Source organism: Microtus ochrogaster, chromosome 10, assembly GCF_000317375.1.
Source record: "Microtus ochrogaster isolate Prairie Vole_2 chromosome 10, MicOch1.0, whole genome shotgun sequence".
Lineage (NCBI taxonomy): Eukaryota > Metazoa > Chordata > Mammalia > Rodentia > Cricetidae > Microtus > Microtus ochrogaster.
The window spans coordinates 51,556,434-51,571,904 of record NC_022016.1 but is presented as its reverse complement, the minus strand read 5'-3'; the positions used below and the strand labels follow the sequence as shown (position 1 = coordinate 51,571,904).

At 55.3% G+C, this 15,471-nt stretch overlaps 2 protein-coding genes across 4 annotated transcripts in view; one reads left to right on the top strand and one right to left on the bottom strand.

The window, feature by feature from the left end:
* Positions 1-1,296: 1,296 nt before the first annotated feature.
* Positions 1,297-13,320, top strand: Map3k6 (mitogen-activated protein kinase kinase kinase 6). Of its 3 annotated transcripts, XM_005353106.3 has the most exons (29): positions 1,297-1,931; positions 3,310-3,449; positions 3,544-3,567; positions 3,810-4,000; positions 4,118-4,286; positions 5,625-5,731; positions 6,056-6,226; positions 6,330-6,442; positions 6,792-6,951; positions 7,118-7,280; positions 7,366-7,473; positions 7,582-7,631; positions 7,705-7,800; positions 7,937-8,024; positions 8,113-8,246; positions 8,534-8,661; positions 8,911-9,047; positions 9,365-9,470; positions 9,893-10,050; positions 10,144-10,336; positions 10,431-10,569; positions 10,870-11,026; positions 11,144-11,320; positions 11,568-11,673; positions 11,902-12,064; positions 12,157-12,269; positions 12,356-12,429; positions 12,729-12,805; positions 13,043-13,320. In XM_005353106.3, exons 1-29 carry the CDS (start codon positions 1,589-1,591, stop codon positions 13,131-13,133), a joined length of 3,876 nt encoding a protein of 1,291 aa, XP_005353163.1. In that variant the 5' UTR covers positions 1,297-1,588; the 3' UTR covers positions 13,134-13,320. The 3 variants fall into 3 exon arrangements, with proteins under 3 accessions (XP_005353163.1, XP_013203918.1, XP_026638104.1); XM_013348464.2 differs by lacking the exon at positions 3,544-3,567; XM_026782303.1 differs by lacking the exon at positions 3,544-3,567 and having other exon boundaries at positions 11,129-11,320.
* Positions 13,321-13,473: 153 nt separating this feature from the next.
* The window catches only part of Sytl1 (synaptotagmin like 1), a 10,636-nt gene continuing 8,638 nt past the window's right edge, over positions 13,474-15,471 (bottom strand). Inside the window, exons 14-15 of the mRNA XM_013348465.2 lie at positions 14,086-14,291; positions 13,474-13,689 (exon numbers count right to left, since the gene is read on the bottom strand). Of these exons, the coding sequence (XP_013203919.1) occupies positions 13,550-13,689; positions 14,086-14,291 (346 nt within the window). The 3' untranslated portion in view covers positions 13,474-13,549. The remainder of the gene's footprint in view (positions 13,690-14,085; positions 14,292-15,471) is intronic.

Here is a 15,471-nt window from a genome sequence, read left to right as displayed (position 1 = left end):
TGCTTCTTGCCTAGCCCATTGGTTCAAACCAAGGAAGGCATGCTTTACTTTCCTGAGACAATAAACTATGAGACAGAATTAAACACTCCAATCTGTCCAAAACCCCAATAGATTTTAAAAATGTTTTTAGATCTATTGATGTGTATGAGTGTTTTGCCTGCAAGTATGCATGTACATCATGCCGGGCTGTGGTGGCGCATGCCTTTAATCCCAGCACTCGGGAGGCAGAGGCAGGCAGATCTCTGTGAGTTCGAGACCAGCCTGGTCTACAAGAGCTAGTTCCAGGACAGGAACCAAAAAAAAAAAAAAAAAGCTACGGAGAAACCCTGTCTCGAAAATCCAAAAAAAAAACAAATGTATGTACATCATGTGTGTGAGTGCATGGGGTCCCCTGGAACTAGCCACAGATGGTTGTGAGCCACCATGTGAGTGCTGGAGGCCAAACTAGGGTTCTCTGAAAAAGCAGCACGTTTTTTAACATCTCTCTCTCTCTCTGTGTCTCTGTCTGTCTGTCTGTCTGTCTGTCTGTCTGTCTCTCTCTCCAACTCCAGTTCCCACCATAAAAAACAAGGGCAGCACCATGGTTCTAAGAACTGGACACGTTTGGATCCAACCTCAGATTCCTAAAGTCCCCAGTTCCTAAGTTCAGGGAACACTAAGGTTTTAAATCAACTGATTCCTTGATCACTAATTCATACTGGGAATTTGAAGGTCTTTGGTGAATTTGAAGCTGGGATAATGCTCTTTGTAACCCCAAAGATAGAGCTTCTATAGCTCCCTTCAAAGGTAGTGCCTGAGTGTACAGTGGACGTGCGTCTTGGTCCCAGGGTCAAGTTTGGGTAGACGTAAGCATGACTTCACAGACAGTGAGGCTCTCGGGAAAGCAAGCCTGTCTAAGTTCAAGACGTCAACCTCCTATCTACCAACATGAACATTACATCATGGGGCACCTACTGGTACTACACAGTGTCACCTCCCGACACCAACCCCCCCGCCCCGTGTCCTGACACCCTCTCATTCATCAGCTCCCTGCAGGGCGAGGGCCCTCTTCTTCCCTCTCCTTGGCGGGGCCATACATCTTAGGAGCGCCTGCCAGGGAGCAGTCCACAGTGTTTGGCCCGAATAGGGGCACAGGCTGTTCCGGAAGTGGACAGTGTCAGAAGTTCTAGCGGGAGAGCAGGGAGGGAGAGTCGCTGGGGAGCCGCCGCATTGCCCCAGGGCCGAGGGTGGAGCTTTCCCAGTCGGGAAAGGGCTGGGCCCAGACTACTTGTGAGGGCAGAACAGTGACTGCCAGCACTCCCTTGAGAAGTCTGAGTGTCGCATACTGCCGGTTGAATTTCCAGGATCCTTCTGTGACCTGCCTGTGAGCCGAGGATTACTGGGTACCCCAGATTCCCAGAACCCAGTCCTGTATTGCAGATCTGAAAGGACCGTGAAAGTTTGAGCCAAGATTTCTCTCTGGACTTCAGATTTCCGGAACGTGAGCACGTCCAGCCCATCTCCGGATCCCGGCTTGGATTCACCTCCCCAGCCTCGTGCCCTGTCCCGGGTCCTCCGCGCCGGGCGCCCGGCGCCCGAGCGCCCCCGCATGGCGGGTCCGTGTCCCGGAGTCGGGGTTCTAGAACGCGCGGGCAGCTGCTGGCAGGACCCTCTGGCGGAGGCGTTGAGCCGGGGCCGCTCGTCCCCCGCGGTTGCGGGTCGGGGCTGCGCGCGGAGCCGGCCGCTCAGTGTGGTCTACGTGCTGACCCGGGAGCCCGGGCCCGAGGTGGAGCCCGGCGCGGGAACTGAGGCAGAGCCGCTGCCGCTGCGATGCCTGCGCGAGGCCTGTGCTCAGCTCCAGGGCACGCGGCCACCCCCGCAGCTGCGCAGCCTGCCCTTCGCGACGCTGGCTCTAGGTGACACCGCCGCGCTGGACTCCTTCTACAACGCGGGTGAGCCCCCCTGGGGGCGGGGCTTGAGCTTGGGCGGGACAAGGGGCGGGGCTCGGCGACCCCTGACGGGGCGGGCGTGGGTATCAGATCTACGGTGTCTATGGTAAGCTAAAGCAGGATTTAAGACGGGGCTGTGATAACGACACGGGAATTTAGTGGATTATGGATGTGGCGGGACTCGAGATTGGATTTGGGAGTCCCAAAGGTGCCGCGCAGGTGGGGCGGGGCAGGCGAGCTCTAGGGGCGGGGCTTAGGGAGGGGCAGAGCTGTGGTTCTATGCGTAGGCCCGAGAACGCGTTATTAGGATGATCTCACGTTGTTCTCTTCGTGAATCCTGAGAGGGTTCTTGGTCTAGGGCTAGGGGCTGTCTCCACAAGGTTGAAGCTGAGAAGTCCTAGCGTTATTACAACCAAGGATAGATCTAAAGAGGCGGGAAAGGAAGCGCTGAGACAACCCATCCGGATTGGATTCTAGGAGACTTGGGAGTCAAAAGAGAATGGGAGGGGCAGGAATGGGTCTGGGAGGGGGCAGGGCTGCCAGAGGAGAGGTCAGAAGAAGGCAAATTCCTCTCTTTTCCACCTACCCGGATGCTCCACCTCATCCCTCTTTGTTCCTCCCAAAGTCAGGGAACCGTGTTTCCTGGATATCTGTGAAATCGGAGCTTAAAAATGAAGGCTGACCCAACCACACCACAGATACAGACATGGACTCCTTCGTGTTGAGTCACACAGTCCCTCCCTTGCAGACAGAAAGCTACACAGGCACACATAAAAGCACAGAATTGTCTTCACATATCCTGACTTCAAGGCTGGAGAGATGGCTCTGTGGTTAAGAGTCTTCCAGAGGACCCGAGGTCCCTAATACACATGGGGTGACTCACAACCACCTGTACCTTTGTCTCCAAAGGATCTAATGTCCTCTCCTATCATCCACTCACACGGGCACACAAAAACATATATACATGAAATAAACCAGAGACAGACAGAGTGAGACTAGCTTGAGGAGACGGAGGACAGGACTTCTGTTTACAAAGTTCCTGTCTCCTACATAATGTGGAAATGCCCAGCGGGAGCCCTGTTATATAGCTCATTTTGGGGGCTCAGTGGGATGAGGGTCCTTGGACAATCTTCCGTAACACCAGCAATACAAGAATTGTGAAAGCATTGGGAAGTTCTCCAGAGCAGAGCTGAACCTGGCAGGAGGTGCAGACAGGGTATTTGAAGTGGCATAGATCCCCGGGCTCCTCTCCCTGGAGCTGTGTCAGTTCTCAGACTGACAGACACCTCTGTCCACAGATGTGGCAGCACTGGGGGTGGGCATCTCCCTGGGCCTGGAGCTGTGCCTCAGCTCTCAGACTGACAGACACCTCTGTCCACAGATGTGGTGGTGCTGGAGGTGAGCAGCTCCCTAGCGCAACCCTCCCTGTTCTACCACCTGGGCGTGCGGGAGAGCTTCAGCATGACCAACAACGTGCTCCTCTGTTCCCAGACTGAGCTCCCCGGCCTGCAGGCCCTGCGTGTAAGTGGCCAGATGGGTGGCAGGGACAGGTGTAGGGTCAGGCTGGGGTTCGGGCTTCCCAGAATGCCAGTGTCTGATTGTCTGCCTCCTGCAGGAGGATGTTTTCCAGAAGAACTCGGTGAGCAGAATTTACTGTTCATGCTATGTGTTTTAACCTTTGGCCGCCACTAATCCTCCCCGACTCTTTATTTACCTCTGACATCAGTGTGACCCTCTGCTCCATGTCGCCTCCTCTTGTAAAAGTGTGACCATCACCCTTTTCTGCTATTCCTGTCTTCCTTGGTACTAATCTCTGGTCACTCCCTAACTCTCTGCTGACCTGTGTGTGATCTCCACTGATTGCTGCCTTCTTCCCACCAGGACTGTGTTGGCAGCTACACACTGATCCCTTACGTGGTGACAGCCACTGGCCGGGTGTTATGTGGTGATGCAGGCCTCCTGAGGGGCATAGCTGATGGGCTAGTGCAGGCTGGGGCGGGCACTGAAGCCCTGCTCACTCCCCTGGTGGGCCGTCTTGCCCGCCTGTTGGAGGCTACACCCACAGACTCTTGGTAATGGGGCTCACAAAGAGGGGGCACCAAGAAGAGGCTGATGAGGGTGAAGTGGGCTAGGGCTGAGGGACAGGCCCATCATTCTCTCTCCCTCCCTTCCCTGACCTTGGGCATCAGCGGCTATTTCCGGGAGACCATTCGGCAGGATATCCGGCAGGCTCGGGAGCGGTTCAGTGGGCAGCAGCTGAGGCAGGAGCTGGCTCGCCTGCAGAGGAGGCTGGACAGCGTAGAGCTGCTGAGCCCTGATATCATCATGAATCTGTTGCTGTCTTACCGCGATGTACAGGTGTGTCACCGGCGTTCTGAAAGGCCATGGCTTAGGATGTAACTCCAGCACTCAAATGGTAGAATCAGGGAGAGCAGGAGTTTCGGGTCATCCTGTTTACAAGCAAATTTGAGGCCAGCCTGGGCTACAAGGGATCCTGTACCAAAACCTAAATAGGAAAGAGAGAGAGCAAGATCATTGTATAATAGGCATTTGTTGCCAGACAAATCCTAGTTAAACCCCTGGCTGTAAGTAAATTGCCAAAGCTCTCTGAGCCTCCATTTCCTTATTTGTTTTGGTATTATATTTTTAAAAACATAGTCTCAGCCAGGCTATGGTGGCGCACGCCTTTAATCCCAGCACTCGGGAGGCTGATCTCTGTGAGTTCGAGACCAGCCTGGTCTACAGAGCTAGTTCCAGGACAGGCTCAAAAGCCACAGAGAAACCCTGTCTCGAAAAACCAAAAAAAAAAAAAAAAAAAAAAACATAGTCTCACTGTGTATCCCTGGCTGCCACGGAACTTGATATGTAGATCAGGCTAGCCCTCATGGCCACCTGCTTCTGCCTCGTGAGTACTAGAATAAAGGCATGTGCTACCACACCTGACTTTATTATTTTTTTAAAGATGTATTTTATTTTTTAATTGTGTGTATGTATATGAAAATTGAACTTGGTCCTCTGGAAGAGCAGCAAGCGCTCTTAGCTGCTGCCCAGCCTTCTCTCCAGCCCTCATTTCCTTATTTCTTTCTTTTTGTTTGTTGTTGTTTTGCTTTGTTTTTGAGGCAGGGTTTCTCTGTAGTTTTGGAGCCTATCCTGGAACTAGCTCTTGTAGACCAGGCTGGCCTCAAATTCACAGAGATCTGCCTGCCTCTGCCTCCCGAGTGCTGGGATTAAGGGCCTGCACCATCACTGTCCAGCCTCATTTTCTTATTTCTGAGAGATGATCCTGTCACTGCCTTAGAGGGCATTTGTGAGGTTAGAAATGTCCAGCAGAGGATGTGCAGTGGGTTCTTGATGGGAGTTATGGGCTTGAATTTGCTTGGCCTAAGAGAGTTCTGCAGAGTCTTCAGGGTCTGGGGAGGAGAGTATCAGGAACTGGACAGGCTCAGTCTTGAGATTTTCCTCTGCCAACGGTAGTTACACACACCTTTAATCCTAGCACTCGGGAGGCAGAGGCAGGCGGATCTTTACGATATTCAAAGCCAGCCTGGTCTACGGAGCGAGTTCTAGGATGGCCGGGGCTACACAGAGAAACCCTGTCTTGAAAAACGAAATCACTACCACCACCACCACCAACAACAATAAGGATTTTCCCCCTTGTCAAGGGCTCATGCTGGCAATGCCTGTTCCCTCCCGCAGGACTACTCAGCCATCATCGAGCTGGTGGAGACGCTGCAGGCCCTGCCCACCTGTGACGTGGCTGAGCAGCACAATGTCTGCTTCCACTATACATTTGCCCTCAACAGGTGAGTGGTGGGCCAAGGTTTGGGTCAGAGTCCCGGGGTCCCTGTGGCTTGTTCTCTGCGGAGCAAGAACACTGGCATCCCCCTTGGTAGGGTCATAGCTGTCCAAGGTCCTACCCGTTAGAGCTATTTGTAACTAGAAATAAATCACTTCCACTGGGGGTCACTAACTCTAAAGATCAATGCCAGCCAGGATCAGTGTCATTTGGGGCTTATTAATATTAAGCCCCTAGAAAGGTCCCTCTGTTTATGGCCTAGGGGGGTCTCTGGACTGGGTGGGTCAGAGCCAGCAGACATCAGATCTTCACCCGTTTTCCTCTGCCTTAGGAGGAACAGGCCTGGGGACCGGGAGAAAGCCCTGGGTGTGCTGTTGCCTTTGGTGCAGCATGAAGGTCCCGTGGCACCCGATCTGTACTGCATGTGCGGTCGTGTTTACAAGGACATGTTCTTCAGCTCTGGCTTCCAAAATGCGAAGCACCTGGAGCAAGCCTATCACTGGTAACTCACACAAGAGAGCGGGTACAGGGCTTAGCCAGAAGGATGAGGGATGGGGCTGTGGGCATCCATCCAGCCCTGCATCCCGCGCCCAACCTGACTCCAGGTACCGCAAGGCTTTTGACGTGGAGCCCAGCCTGCACTCGGGCATCAATGCGGCGGTTCTCCTCATTGCGGCTGGCCAGCAGTTTGAAGACTCCGAGGAACTCCAGCTGATAGGTAAACCCTGCTGCTAGCCCACCGTACCCAGCGCAGGGTCCAGAGAGGGCAAGGAAAGAACCCTGGGCAACAAGAAGCACCGGCACATGGACTTTGTGATTGATCTGCTCATAACCACGCTGGAGGCTTTGGGAGCCTTTGAATCCCGTCTTCTTCCCAAGCCCACACTTGTGTCTGTCAGACTGAATTCCACATCCACTTGTGCCCAAGCCCTCACCTGTGCTAGGACAAGATCTTGCCACGCCTACCTTTGGCCCCTGTTTGCATTCATGTAAACTCAATGTGACCCACACTTGGGACTCCCTCGCTCCTGTACCTACACTCACTGAAGCCCATACCGCCCCACCAGGCATGAAGCTGGGCTGCCTGCTAGCTCGCAAAGGCTGCGTGGCGAAGATGCAGTATTACTGGGATGTAGGATTCTACCTGGGAGCCCAGATCCTTGCCAATGATCCCATCCAGGTGGTGCTGGCTGCAGAGCAGCTGTACAAGCTCAATGCCCCCATATGGTAGGTGGCCCCTTCTTCCTTCCTGCTTCTATGTCCATTGGCACCTCCCAGTCACAACCCCAACATGTTGATGCCACTGCCCATGGCACCCAATGCCCCTGTCCTGACTACCCGCAGTCAGGCGGCACCTGGGCTGAGCTGAGGCCAAGGCTGTGTGTGCTCTCAGGTACTTGGTATCAGTGATGGAGACCTTCCTGCTGTATCAGCACTTCAGACCCACGCCAGAGCCCTCGGGAGGACCCCTGCTACGAGCCCACTTCTGGCTGCACTTCTTGCTACAGTCCTGCCAGCCTTTCAACGCAGCCTCTCCTCAGGTGGACCAGTGCCTGGTGAGGCCAGTGGGAGCCGGGGACCCAGGGAGCCAGGGATGAGGCATGCGGCTCCTCACAGATCTCTTCCCCCTACTGCTTGAAGGTGCTGCGGCTGGAGATTAACAAAGTCCTGCTGCCTGCCAGGCTCACGATTCAGGGGACAGACCCAGTGAGCGCAGTGACCCTAAGCCTTCTGGAGCCAGAGACTCAGGTGATCCCCCCCTCGAGTCCTCTCACTGCTAAGCATTCCTTTCTCCTACCCCATCTAGTCCCAGCACCCCCCACACACACACCCCATATACACTTTTTCCTCTTGCAGGAGGATTCTTCCAGCTGGACCTTCCCAGTCCCCTCCATCTGTGGGATCAGGTGAGAGGCAGAACCCTCGGCAAGCCCCTGCCCCCGCCAAGCCTGACATTCACTGGCCTCTCTCCTTCCCTAGTGCCTCCAAGCTGGACCAGCGCTGCTGCTTCCTCTACGCACTTCCTCCCGCCCAGGATGTCCAGTTGTGCTTCCCCAGCGTCGAGCGCTGCCAATGGTCCTCTCAGCCTTTTGGAGTTGGGGCTGGGATGCCCAGGGGACCGAAAGAAAGGAAGGGGGGGCAAAGTTGGGCTGGGGCTCTTGGGGGATGGTTCCTATCTAGATTGCCTTTTCCATTTGTTTGCCCTCTTCAGGTTCTGTGGCCTCATTCAGGTCCTGGTGATGAATCCAGATTCCTCAGCACCCACTGAGGAGGCAGAGGGCGCGAGGGAGGTGCTGGAGGTGAAGCTGTGGAACTGGGGGGCTGGAGAAGCCAAGAGCTAGGGGCCCAGCTGAGCTGAGCTGGGTCCTTACCCTCTGTGCCCTTCAGTTTGATTACGAGTACTTGGAAACCGGTGAGCGGCTGGTGCTGGGCAAAGGCACGTACGGGGTGGTGTACGCTGGCCGCGACAGGCACACGAGGGTGAGAATCGCCATCAAGGAGATTCCAGAGCGGGATAGCAGGTGTGCTGCCTTGGTTCACGCAGGTCCCAGGGCTCTGGAGGGTGGGCATGAGCAGGTCAGGTGTGTGTGTGTGGGGTGGGGGGAGACGTGAGAACTGAGCAGCTGTGGGCATGGAACCATGGCTGGGAATGTGGCCCCTACAGTGAGTGGGGCAGATGGGAGAGGCCTGTGGGCGGGGTAATGTAAGGGTAGAAAGCTGATTCTGGGAGCGTGGTCTCATGGTACAGGGCTGTGGGGGATTATCTTTGCTCACATCTTGCTCATTGCCCTCTCCCCTACATTCCCAGGTTTTCCCAGCCCCTGCATGAAGAGATCGCTCTTCACAAACGACTGCGCCATAAGAATATAGTGCGCTATCTGGGTTCGGCCAGCCAGGGCGGCTACCTCAAGATCTTCATGGAGGAAGTGCCTGGAGGTACCAGTTCTGCGTGGGAGGGGAGTGAAACCTGAGGTGTGGGGCATGGGAATGGAGTCAGACAGGGGTGGCAAACCCTAGGGGAGAAATGAACTCTAGCGTGGGTGTGTGTCACCTAGAATTACCTGGCAGAGTGGGTTTGGGGGTGGGAGTCTGGGTCATGGGAATGGATGTGCCTGGGCCTGGAGCAGAGGGACGTTGAGGGGAGTAAGCGGGTGTAAATTATAATCATGAATTGTCTCTGCCCAGGCAGCCTGTCCTCCTTGCTTAGGTCAGTGTGGGGACCCTTAAAGGAGAACGAGAGTACTATTAGTTTCTACACACGTCAGATCCTGCAGGGACTCAGCTACCTTCATGACAATCGCATTGTGCACCGGGACATCAAGGTCAGCCCTGTGGCTGGTCCATTCGGCCTGCCGGGTGTGGGGGGGACATTGTGCCTGTCCGAGGCTGGCAGTTTGGAATGAGAGAGCCCACCTTTGCAAGGGAGGGGGACCTAGCAGAGAGGTCTCTTGAAGGAGGAAAAGTCATGTCTGAAGCCAGAGCAGACAGCAGCACCAAGTAGGGCATATACATGGGACAGCTGGGGGAGGATTCGATAGAGGCTGGCTCAGGATGTAATATCCAGGAGATTCAGGTCTCAGGAATGGGGGGAGGGGTCTAGTTCATCTCAGGGGCCAATCCCAGTGTCCACTTCCATTAGGGGGACAATGTATTGATCAACACCTTCAGTGGACTACTTAAGATTTCTGACTTTGGCACCTCCAAGCGGCTGGCAGGCATCACGCCCTGCACAGAGACTTTCACAGGTGGGTGGTGAACTCTCAGAGACTTCTGGGGAATGGAGTCTCTTCTGGGCAGAGTTACAGCTCTAGTGGTGAATGGAATCTGGGGGCAGGTGACTAGATCCAGGGGGAGGTGATAAACGCTAGACTCCGAGGTTGGACAACTGATGAAAATGAGTTTGTCACCTCAGATTAATGTAAGGCAAAGGGGGGTGGGTAGAGTTTGGGGGGAAGATGGTGAGATATGTACAAGCTGAGGAAGTCTTTGATCGCCGTACAGCCTCGCTTAAAAATGGAAGCTTGGCGGGCGACAGAGCCTAGGCAGATGATGAAACTCATGTTAGGAACCTGATGCCCACTATTTGAGATGATGGGTTCACCTTGGGGGCCAGCGGATGATGGAGGCATTGAAGCCTGGGTTGCCATTGTTCTGACTCCTTTTCTAGGGACCCTGCAGTATATGGCCCCGGAAATCATTGACCAGGGTCCGCGAGGATATGGAAAGGCAGCTGACATCTGGTCTCTGGGCTGCACTGTGATTGAGATGGCCACAGGTCGACCACCTTTCCATGAACTAGGGAGCCCGCAGGCTGCTATGTTTCAGGTGAGTTCCTCTGGGGTGTAGCCTCTGGAGGGTGGGTGGAGCCAGATGAACACATCTAATCTTGGCTTTATCCGGTCTGTCCCACCTCCACAGGTGGGCATGTACAAGGTACACCCTCCAGTGCCCAGTTCCCTGTCAGCTGAGGTCCAAGCCTTCCTCCTCCGAACTTTTGAACCAGATCCCTGCCTCCGAGCCAGTGCCCAAGAGCTGTTGGGCGACCCCTTCCTGCAGCCAGGGAAGAGGAGCTGCAGCCCGGGCTCTCCTCGTCATACTCCCCAGCCCCCAGGTGCTTTGAGGGTGGAGGAAGTGAACACAGCGGAAGGGAGGGCAGAGGCGCTGAGCTGGTGGGAAGACTGATTGATGGCTTGTTCCTCCCTCAGGCGCCCCTTCCACTGACTCCGGTCCTTCAGCTGACTCAGCCACCCAGTCTCAGACATTCCCGAGACCCCAAGCACCCTCTCAGCACCCACTCAGTCCGCCAAAACGCTGCCTTAGTTATGGGGACACTAGCCAGCTCCGGTGAGTGCCTAGGGTCCTGGAGTGGGTTTCCTTCATTTGGTTTTGCCTTTCTATTCATTTCTTCCAGAAAAGGCCTCCCTGAGTCCCGAACACCATGACCGCTTACAAGAACAGCATCTGTTCCCTCCTGCACTTCCCCAGATGCGTGTTGCGTTCACTCTGCCCCTCTCCAGCTGGGCTTAATTTCTATTATCCCCGTGAAGTAGGCATAAAAGCAAAAGAGCCAGGATTCAAACCCTGCAGCAGAGGCGGCTGCGTGGCGTTGCCCACCCTTCATCTGATGCTCATCCTTTTGCCCAGTGTGCCTGAGGAGCCCGCAGCCGAGGAACCAGCCTCCCCCGAGGAGAGTTCGGGGTTGAGTCTGCTGCACCAGGAGAGCAAGCGCCGGGCCATGCTGGCCGCGGTGCTGGAACAGGAGATGCCCACACTAGCAGAGAATCTACTGGAGCAGGAACAGGTGGGCGGCCCGCCCCAGCGCCCCCTAGTGGTCAGACTGGGCTAAGGACTGGCCCACCAGCAAGCTTCTAGATTGCCTGCGGATGGTAACACCCACGGACAGCCCCTCTCTTCTCAGGATTCTCGACTCAGCAGGAATCACGTGGAACAGCTGCTCCGCTGCCTCGGGGCACAAATCCACACGCCTAACCGCCGGCAGCTGGCCCAAGAGCTGCGGGCCCTGCAAGCTCAGCTGCGGGCCCAGGGCCTGGGGCCTGCCCTTCTGAATGGGCCGCTCTTCGCATTTCCAGAAGCGGTGAGGAAGCTTCCTCGCAGTTAGGGCTGTGCAATAACAGGTCATGAGCTCTCTGCAAGGACTTGATGTTCTAGAATTCTATGACTTCCGGGAAGAAGCACGTCTCTCCAGTCCTGGTCTCCCAGTCCCGCCCTTGACCCCAAGTCCGCCCACCTTTCTGTCCCAGACTTTCTAGGGCTTGGCAACCCAAACCCCACCTCTGTTTGCGGTTCAGACTGTGTCAGCAGCGCCCTCCCTCCCTCCCCAGGTGAAACAGATCCTCCGCAGACGCCAGATCCGCCCACACTGGATGTTCGTGTTGGACTCGCTACTCAGCCGCGCCGTACGGGCGGCGCTGGCGGTGCTGGACGCGGGTAGGCGGGGTTGGACCCGCCAGCCGGACCGAGGGGGTGTGGCTATGGCGGGTGTGGCTCCGGGAGGCGTGGCGACCATAAAGTTGGGTGGTTGGAGGCTCAGTTCCGTGAGGCGGGAAGGACCCTGATTTGTGCTGTTTGGTCACTACCCACTTCCAACTCCCGGGCCCTCTTGAGTCCTAAACGGGCGTCGCGCCCACCTTGAGCTCAGCCCACTCGAATTGGCAGAGGTGGAGAAGAAAGCGGTCTCACCGAAGTCAGAGGAGTGGAGTAAAGCGGAGTCCCCGCAGAAACCGCAGGAGAGCCAGCAGCTACAGAGCCAGCTCCCGCCAGAGCAGGGACCTCCGCCACTGACCGTTCAGCTGGGCCTCTTGCGCGCTGAGACTGACAGGTGAAGCCTCTTGGAATCACCTCAATAAGCTGCACAGGCTTCAACCCGCAGGTTATTCCATTCTCCCCGCTCGCCCCTCTGCCCTCCCACAGGCTTCGAGATGTGCTGGCTGAGAAAGAACGGGAGTGCCAGGCCCTGATGCACCAGGCCCTACATGGGGTGCATGCAGAGACCAGGGCTTATGCCCTGGCTTCAGAGCCCCCAGGTGAGCAGACTTGCCTGGGGAATGGGGAGTGCAGGGCTACTTCTAGCAGGGGACACCTTTGGACTCATTGCCTGACTGTTTGACAGCCACTCTCTCCAAGGACCAGAGCCTGGTGCAGTGGCTGCAGGAACTGAGTGTAGACCCAGTCACTATCCAAACGGTAAGCAAGCACGTGCTGCTGTCCCTGACCCTGTCTTTGACCCCCACCAACCAAAGGAGGCCCCTTAGTTTGTCTTCCAGCTCTCCAAAGGTTTTCCCTACTACAGAGAGAGACCTTCCATGCTGGGCAAGCTCTTAGTATGCTTCTCTCATTAGACGGATGGGGAAACTGAGGCTGCAAGGGAGAAGTAACCTGCCTGAGAATTTTAGTAGGAAGAAGCAAGAACCTGAGTTTCTGGCTGTATGTCTTTGTAACTTTTTTTTTGTAACCTTTCCCTGTCTCTGTTGGTTCACAACCAGCTCCTGAGCCATAGCTTCACCCTTCAGACCCTGCTCACCTGTGCCACACAAGATGATCTCGTCTACACCCGAATCAGGTACATCTTGAGTCCTCCGGGGACGAACCCCCCACACCACACACACACACACACACACACACACAGAGAGAGAGAGAGAGAGAGAGAGAGAGAGAGAGGGAGGGAGGGAGGGAGAGAAGAGAGCTGTGAGCCTGCCTTGATTTCTCCCTGCAAACCACAGTCCCCTGTTCATAGTGGTTCCTAAAGAGAGCACAGGGCTTCTTCTGGCTGAATTACATTGACCCTTGATGTCCCCAGAGGAGGGATGGTGTACCGAATTTGGAGAGCCATCTTGGCACAGCGAGCAGGAGCCACACCAGTTACCCCTGGACCCCGGGAGGCTGAATGATGACATCAATGGGACACAGCTGCCGTGAATGAATGAACAGAGAAGACACAAACACTTCTGACACACCTGTCCCCACACCCAGGAGCAACTGCAGGCCCCAGGCCCCAACCTAGTGGGCTGGACTAACTAGGGAGGCGCCCAAGGACACTACACACAATCAAAGACTATTAAACGCAGCACTTGTTAACACGTTTGTCTTGGCAGCTTTGGAAGAGTGGGGGGGGGCGTGTCCAAGGAGCAGTTCCCTGAGGTCTCCATGTCTGAGTGACCCTTTTTCATTCCCTGGGCTCTTTCATGCTAACGCCTTACTACTCAGACTTCATCCCCTGCTCAGTAGGCGGTGGCTCCATGGACAGACTTTATTGATTCCAGCCATGGGTATACTTTGGTGGGGTACACAGAGGGGTTTAACAGGGCTATGCCCTGGGGACGAGGTTGGTTCTGAGGGGCAGAAGGCCATCCACCCACTCACATGGACGCTCCAGGAGTGTCTGCCACAGCTGCTTTTCCTCAGGTGTGGAATCCATCCAGGGCACTTGGAGCCCATAGCTGCTGCCTAGAGATGGGTGGGCCAGAGTGAAGGGTGCTGTCCCTTTGGACACCTCAGGTTCCCCCCCAAAAAGTTTCTTGTTCCAGATTATCCTCTCTACCCAGTCACCCCCAGTTCTTTGAAGACAGTTTAAAAAAAGGGAAGTGAAGCCAGGTGTGGTGGTCCCTGTACTTGAGAGGCAGTGGCAGGCAGATCTGAGTTCGAAACCAGCCTGGCTTACAAAGTGAGTTCCAGGACAGCCAGTCTGTTGCGGGCGTACGCGCCCGTGCGCGCACGCACACACGCGCGCGCGCACACACACACACACACACACACACACACACGGAAAAGGAAGTGTTCAAGGCCACCCCCTGGAGCCCGTGCCTCCAAGTTTGACTCCCCTCCGGGCCCTGCTCTGCTCACCTGTACCAAGGCTGAGGCGTGTGCCCCCCAGCTGGCGACTGGCCAGGGCCCCGTGGTCCCACAGGGAGAGCTCAGCACAGGCTTGGCGTAGGTCGGCAGGCCCGAAGCCATCATAAACCATGGTGTGGTTGAACACAGGGCTGAGGCTTCGCCGAATCACTCTCGTGCGTTGCCTGCTGGCCCGACTGTCGTCAGGTAGCACTGAGCTGGGACAGGTAAAAAATGAGGGCTGGTATTGAGGGACCCACCCCTTAACACTCCTAGCTAAGCCAGCCAGTGACCATGGCCTGTCCTTTCATATGTCCGTGTTCCCCTGGCCCCTGCCTGAGACCAGCCCTCCAGCCCTAGCTGTTTGGGAACCGTTACACCAGTCCTCTCTTGGTGGTCGCTCTTGAAACTGATAACTACTGTTCCCGGGATCCCAGAGAGAAGTCTCTGAAATGCAATTCTGCTTTTCCCTGGCCCGATGACCTCCAGTATTCCCTGCCCACCCCCTTGAGTTTCCAAAGCCTCTGAACCATTCTGCAGAATGTTCCTCGGATGCGCGGTAACAGAAAACCCAAACGGGAACCAGAGTCAGACTGACCTGCCTCCACTCTACTTCTTGAGGGTAAGGTACCCAGAAATGCTTAGAGGTTCTCCAAAGCCTACTTTGAAAACCACAGGGCTGAAGGTGTAACTCAGTGGTGGAACACTACTTGGGGTGCCTCTGAAGCATTTTGGTCCCCAACACGGTGAAAGACAACCACAGTCACCGTTCAGTGAATTACAAGTTCAGAACCAAGCTCCATAGCTTGTCCTTCCAAGATTTCCAAGAAGGGGCCCTTGTGGCCTTCTGGGTGTGGTAAGTGCTATGGGTACACAGCCTCCACAGTATGGAGCCTGTACCGGCTGATTCTCTGTCAGCCTGACGCAGACTAGAGCTTGGCTCTCAGCCTTCCTGACACTGTGACCCTTTAATGCAGTTCCTCATGTGGTGGTGACCCCCCAACCAGAAAATTATTTTGTTGCTGCATCATAATTGTAATTTTGATACTGTTGTGAATCATAATGTAAATATCAGATATTGTGACCCTCAAAGGGGTTGTGACCCACAGGTTGAGAACCACTGGGCTAGAGCCCTCTGAGAGGAAGGAATCCCAATTAAGAAAACGCCTTCATGCCAGGTGGTGATGGCACAGTCCTTTAATCCCAGCACTCAGGAGAAGAAACAGGTATAGCTCTGTGAGTTCAAGGCCAGCCTGGTCTACAAATTGAGTTTCAGGACAGCCAGAGCTGTTATACAGAGAAACCCTGTCTCAAAAAATAGCAGCAAGCCGGGCGGTGGTGGCGCACGCCTTTAATCCCAGCACTCGGGAGGCAGAGGCAGGCGGATCTCTGTGAGTT

Bases quoted from the DNA above. Each gene is read 5' to 3' on its own strand.
- Map3k6 (XM_005353106.3), top strand. From the start codon at position 1,589: ATGGCGGGTCCGTGTCCCGGAGTCGGGGTTCTAGAACGCGCGGGCAGC. The intron at 7,801-7,936 runs GTCCTCTCAGCC...TGCCCTCTTCAG, and splicing joins AGCGTCGAGCGCTGCCAATG to GTTCTGTGGCCTCATTCAGG. The intron at 12,065-12,156 runs GTGAAGCCTCTT...GCCCTCCCACAG, and splicing joins TTGCGCGCTGAGACTGACAG to GCTTCGAGATGTGCTGGCTG.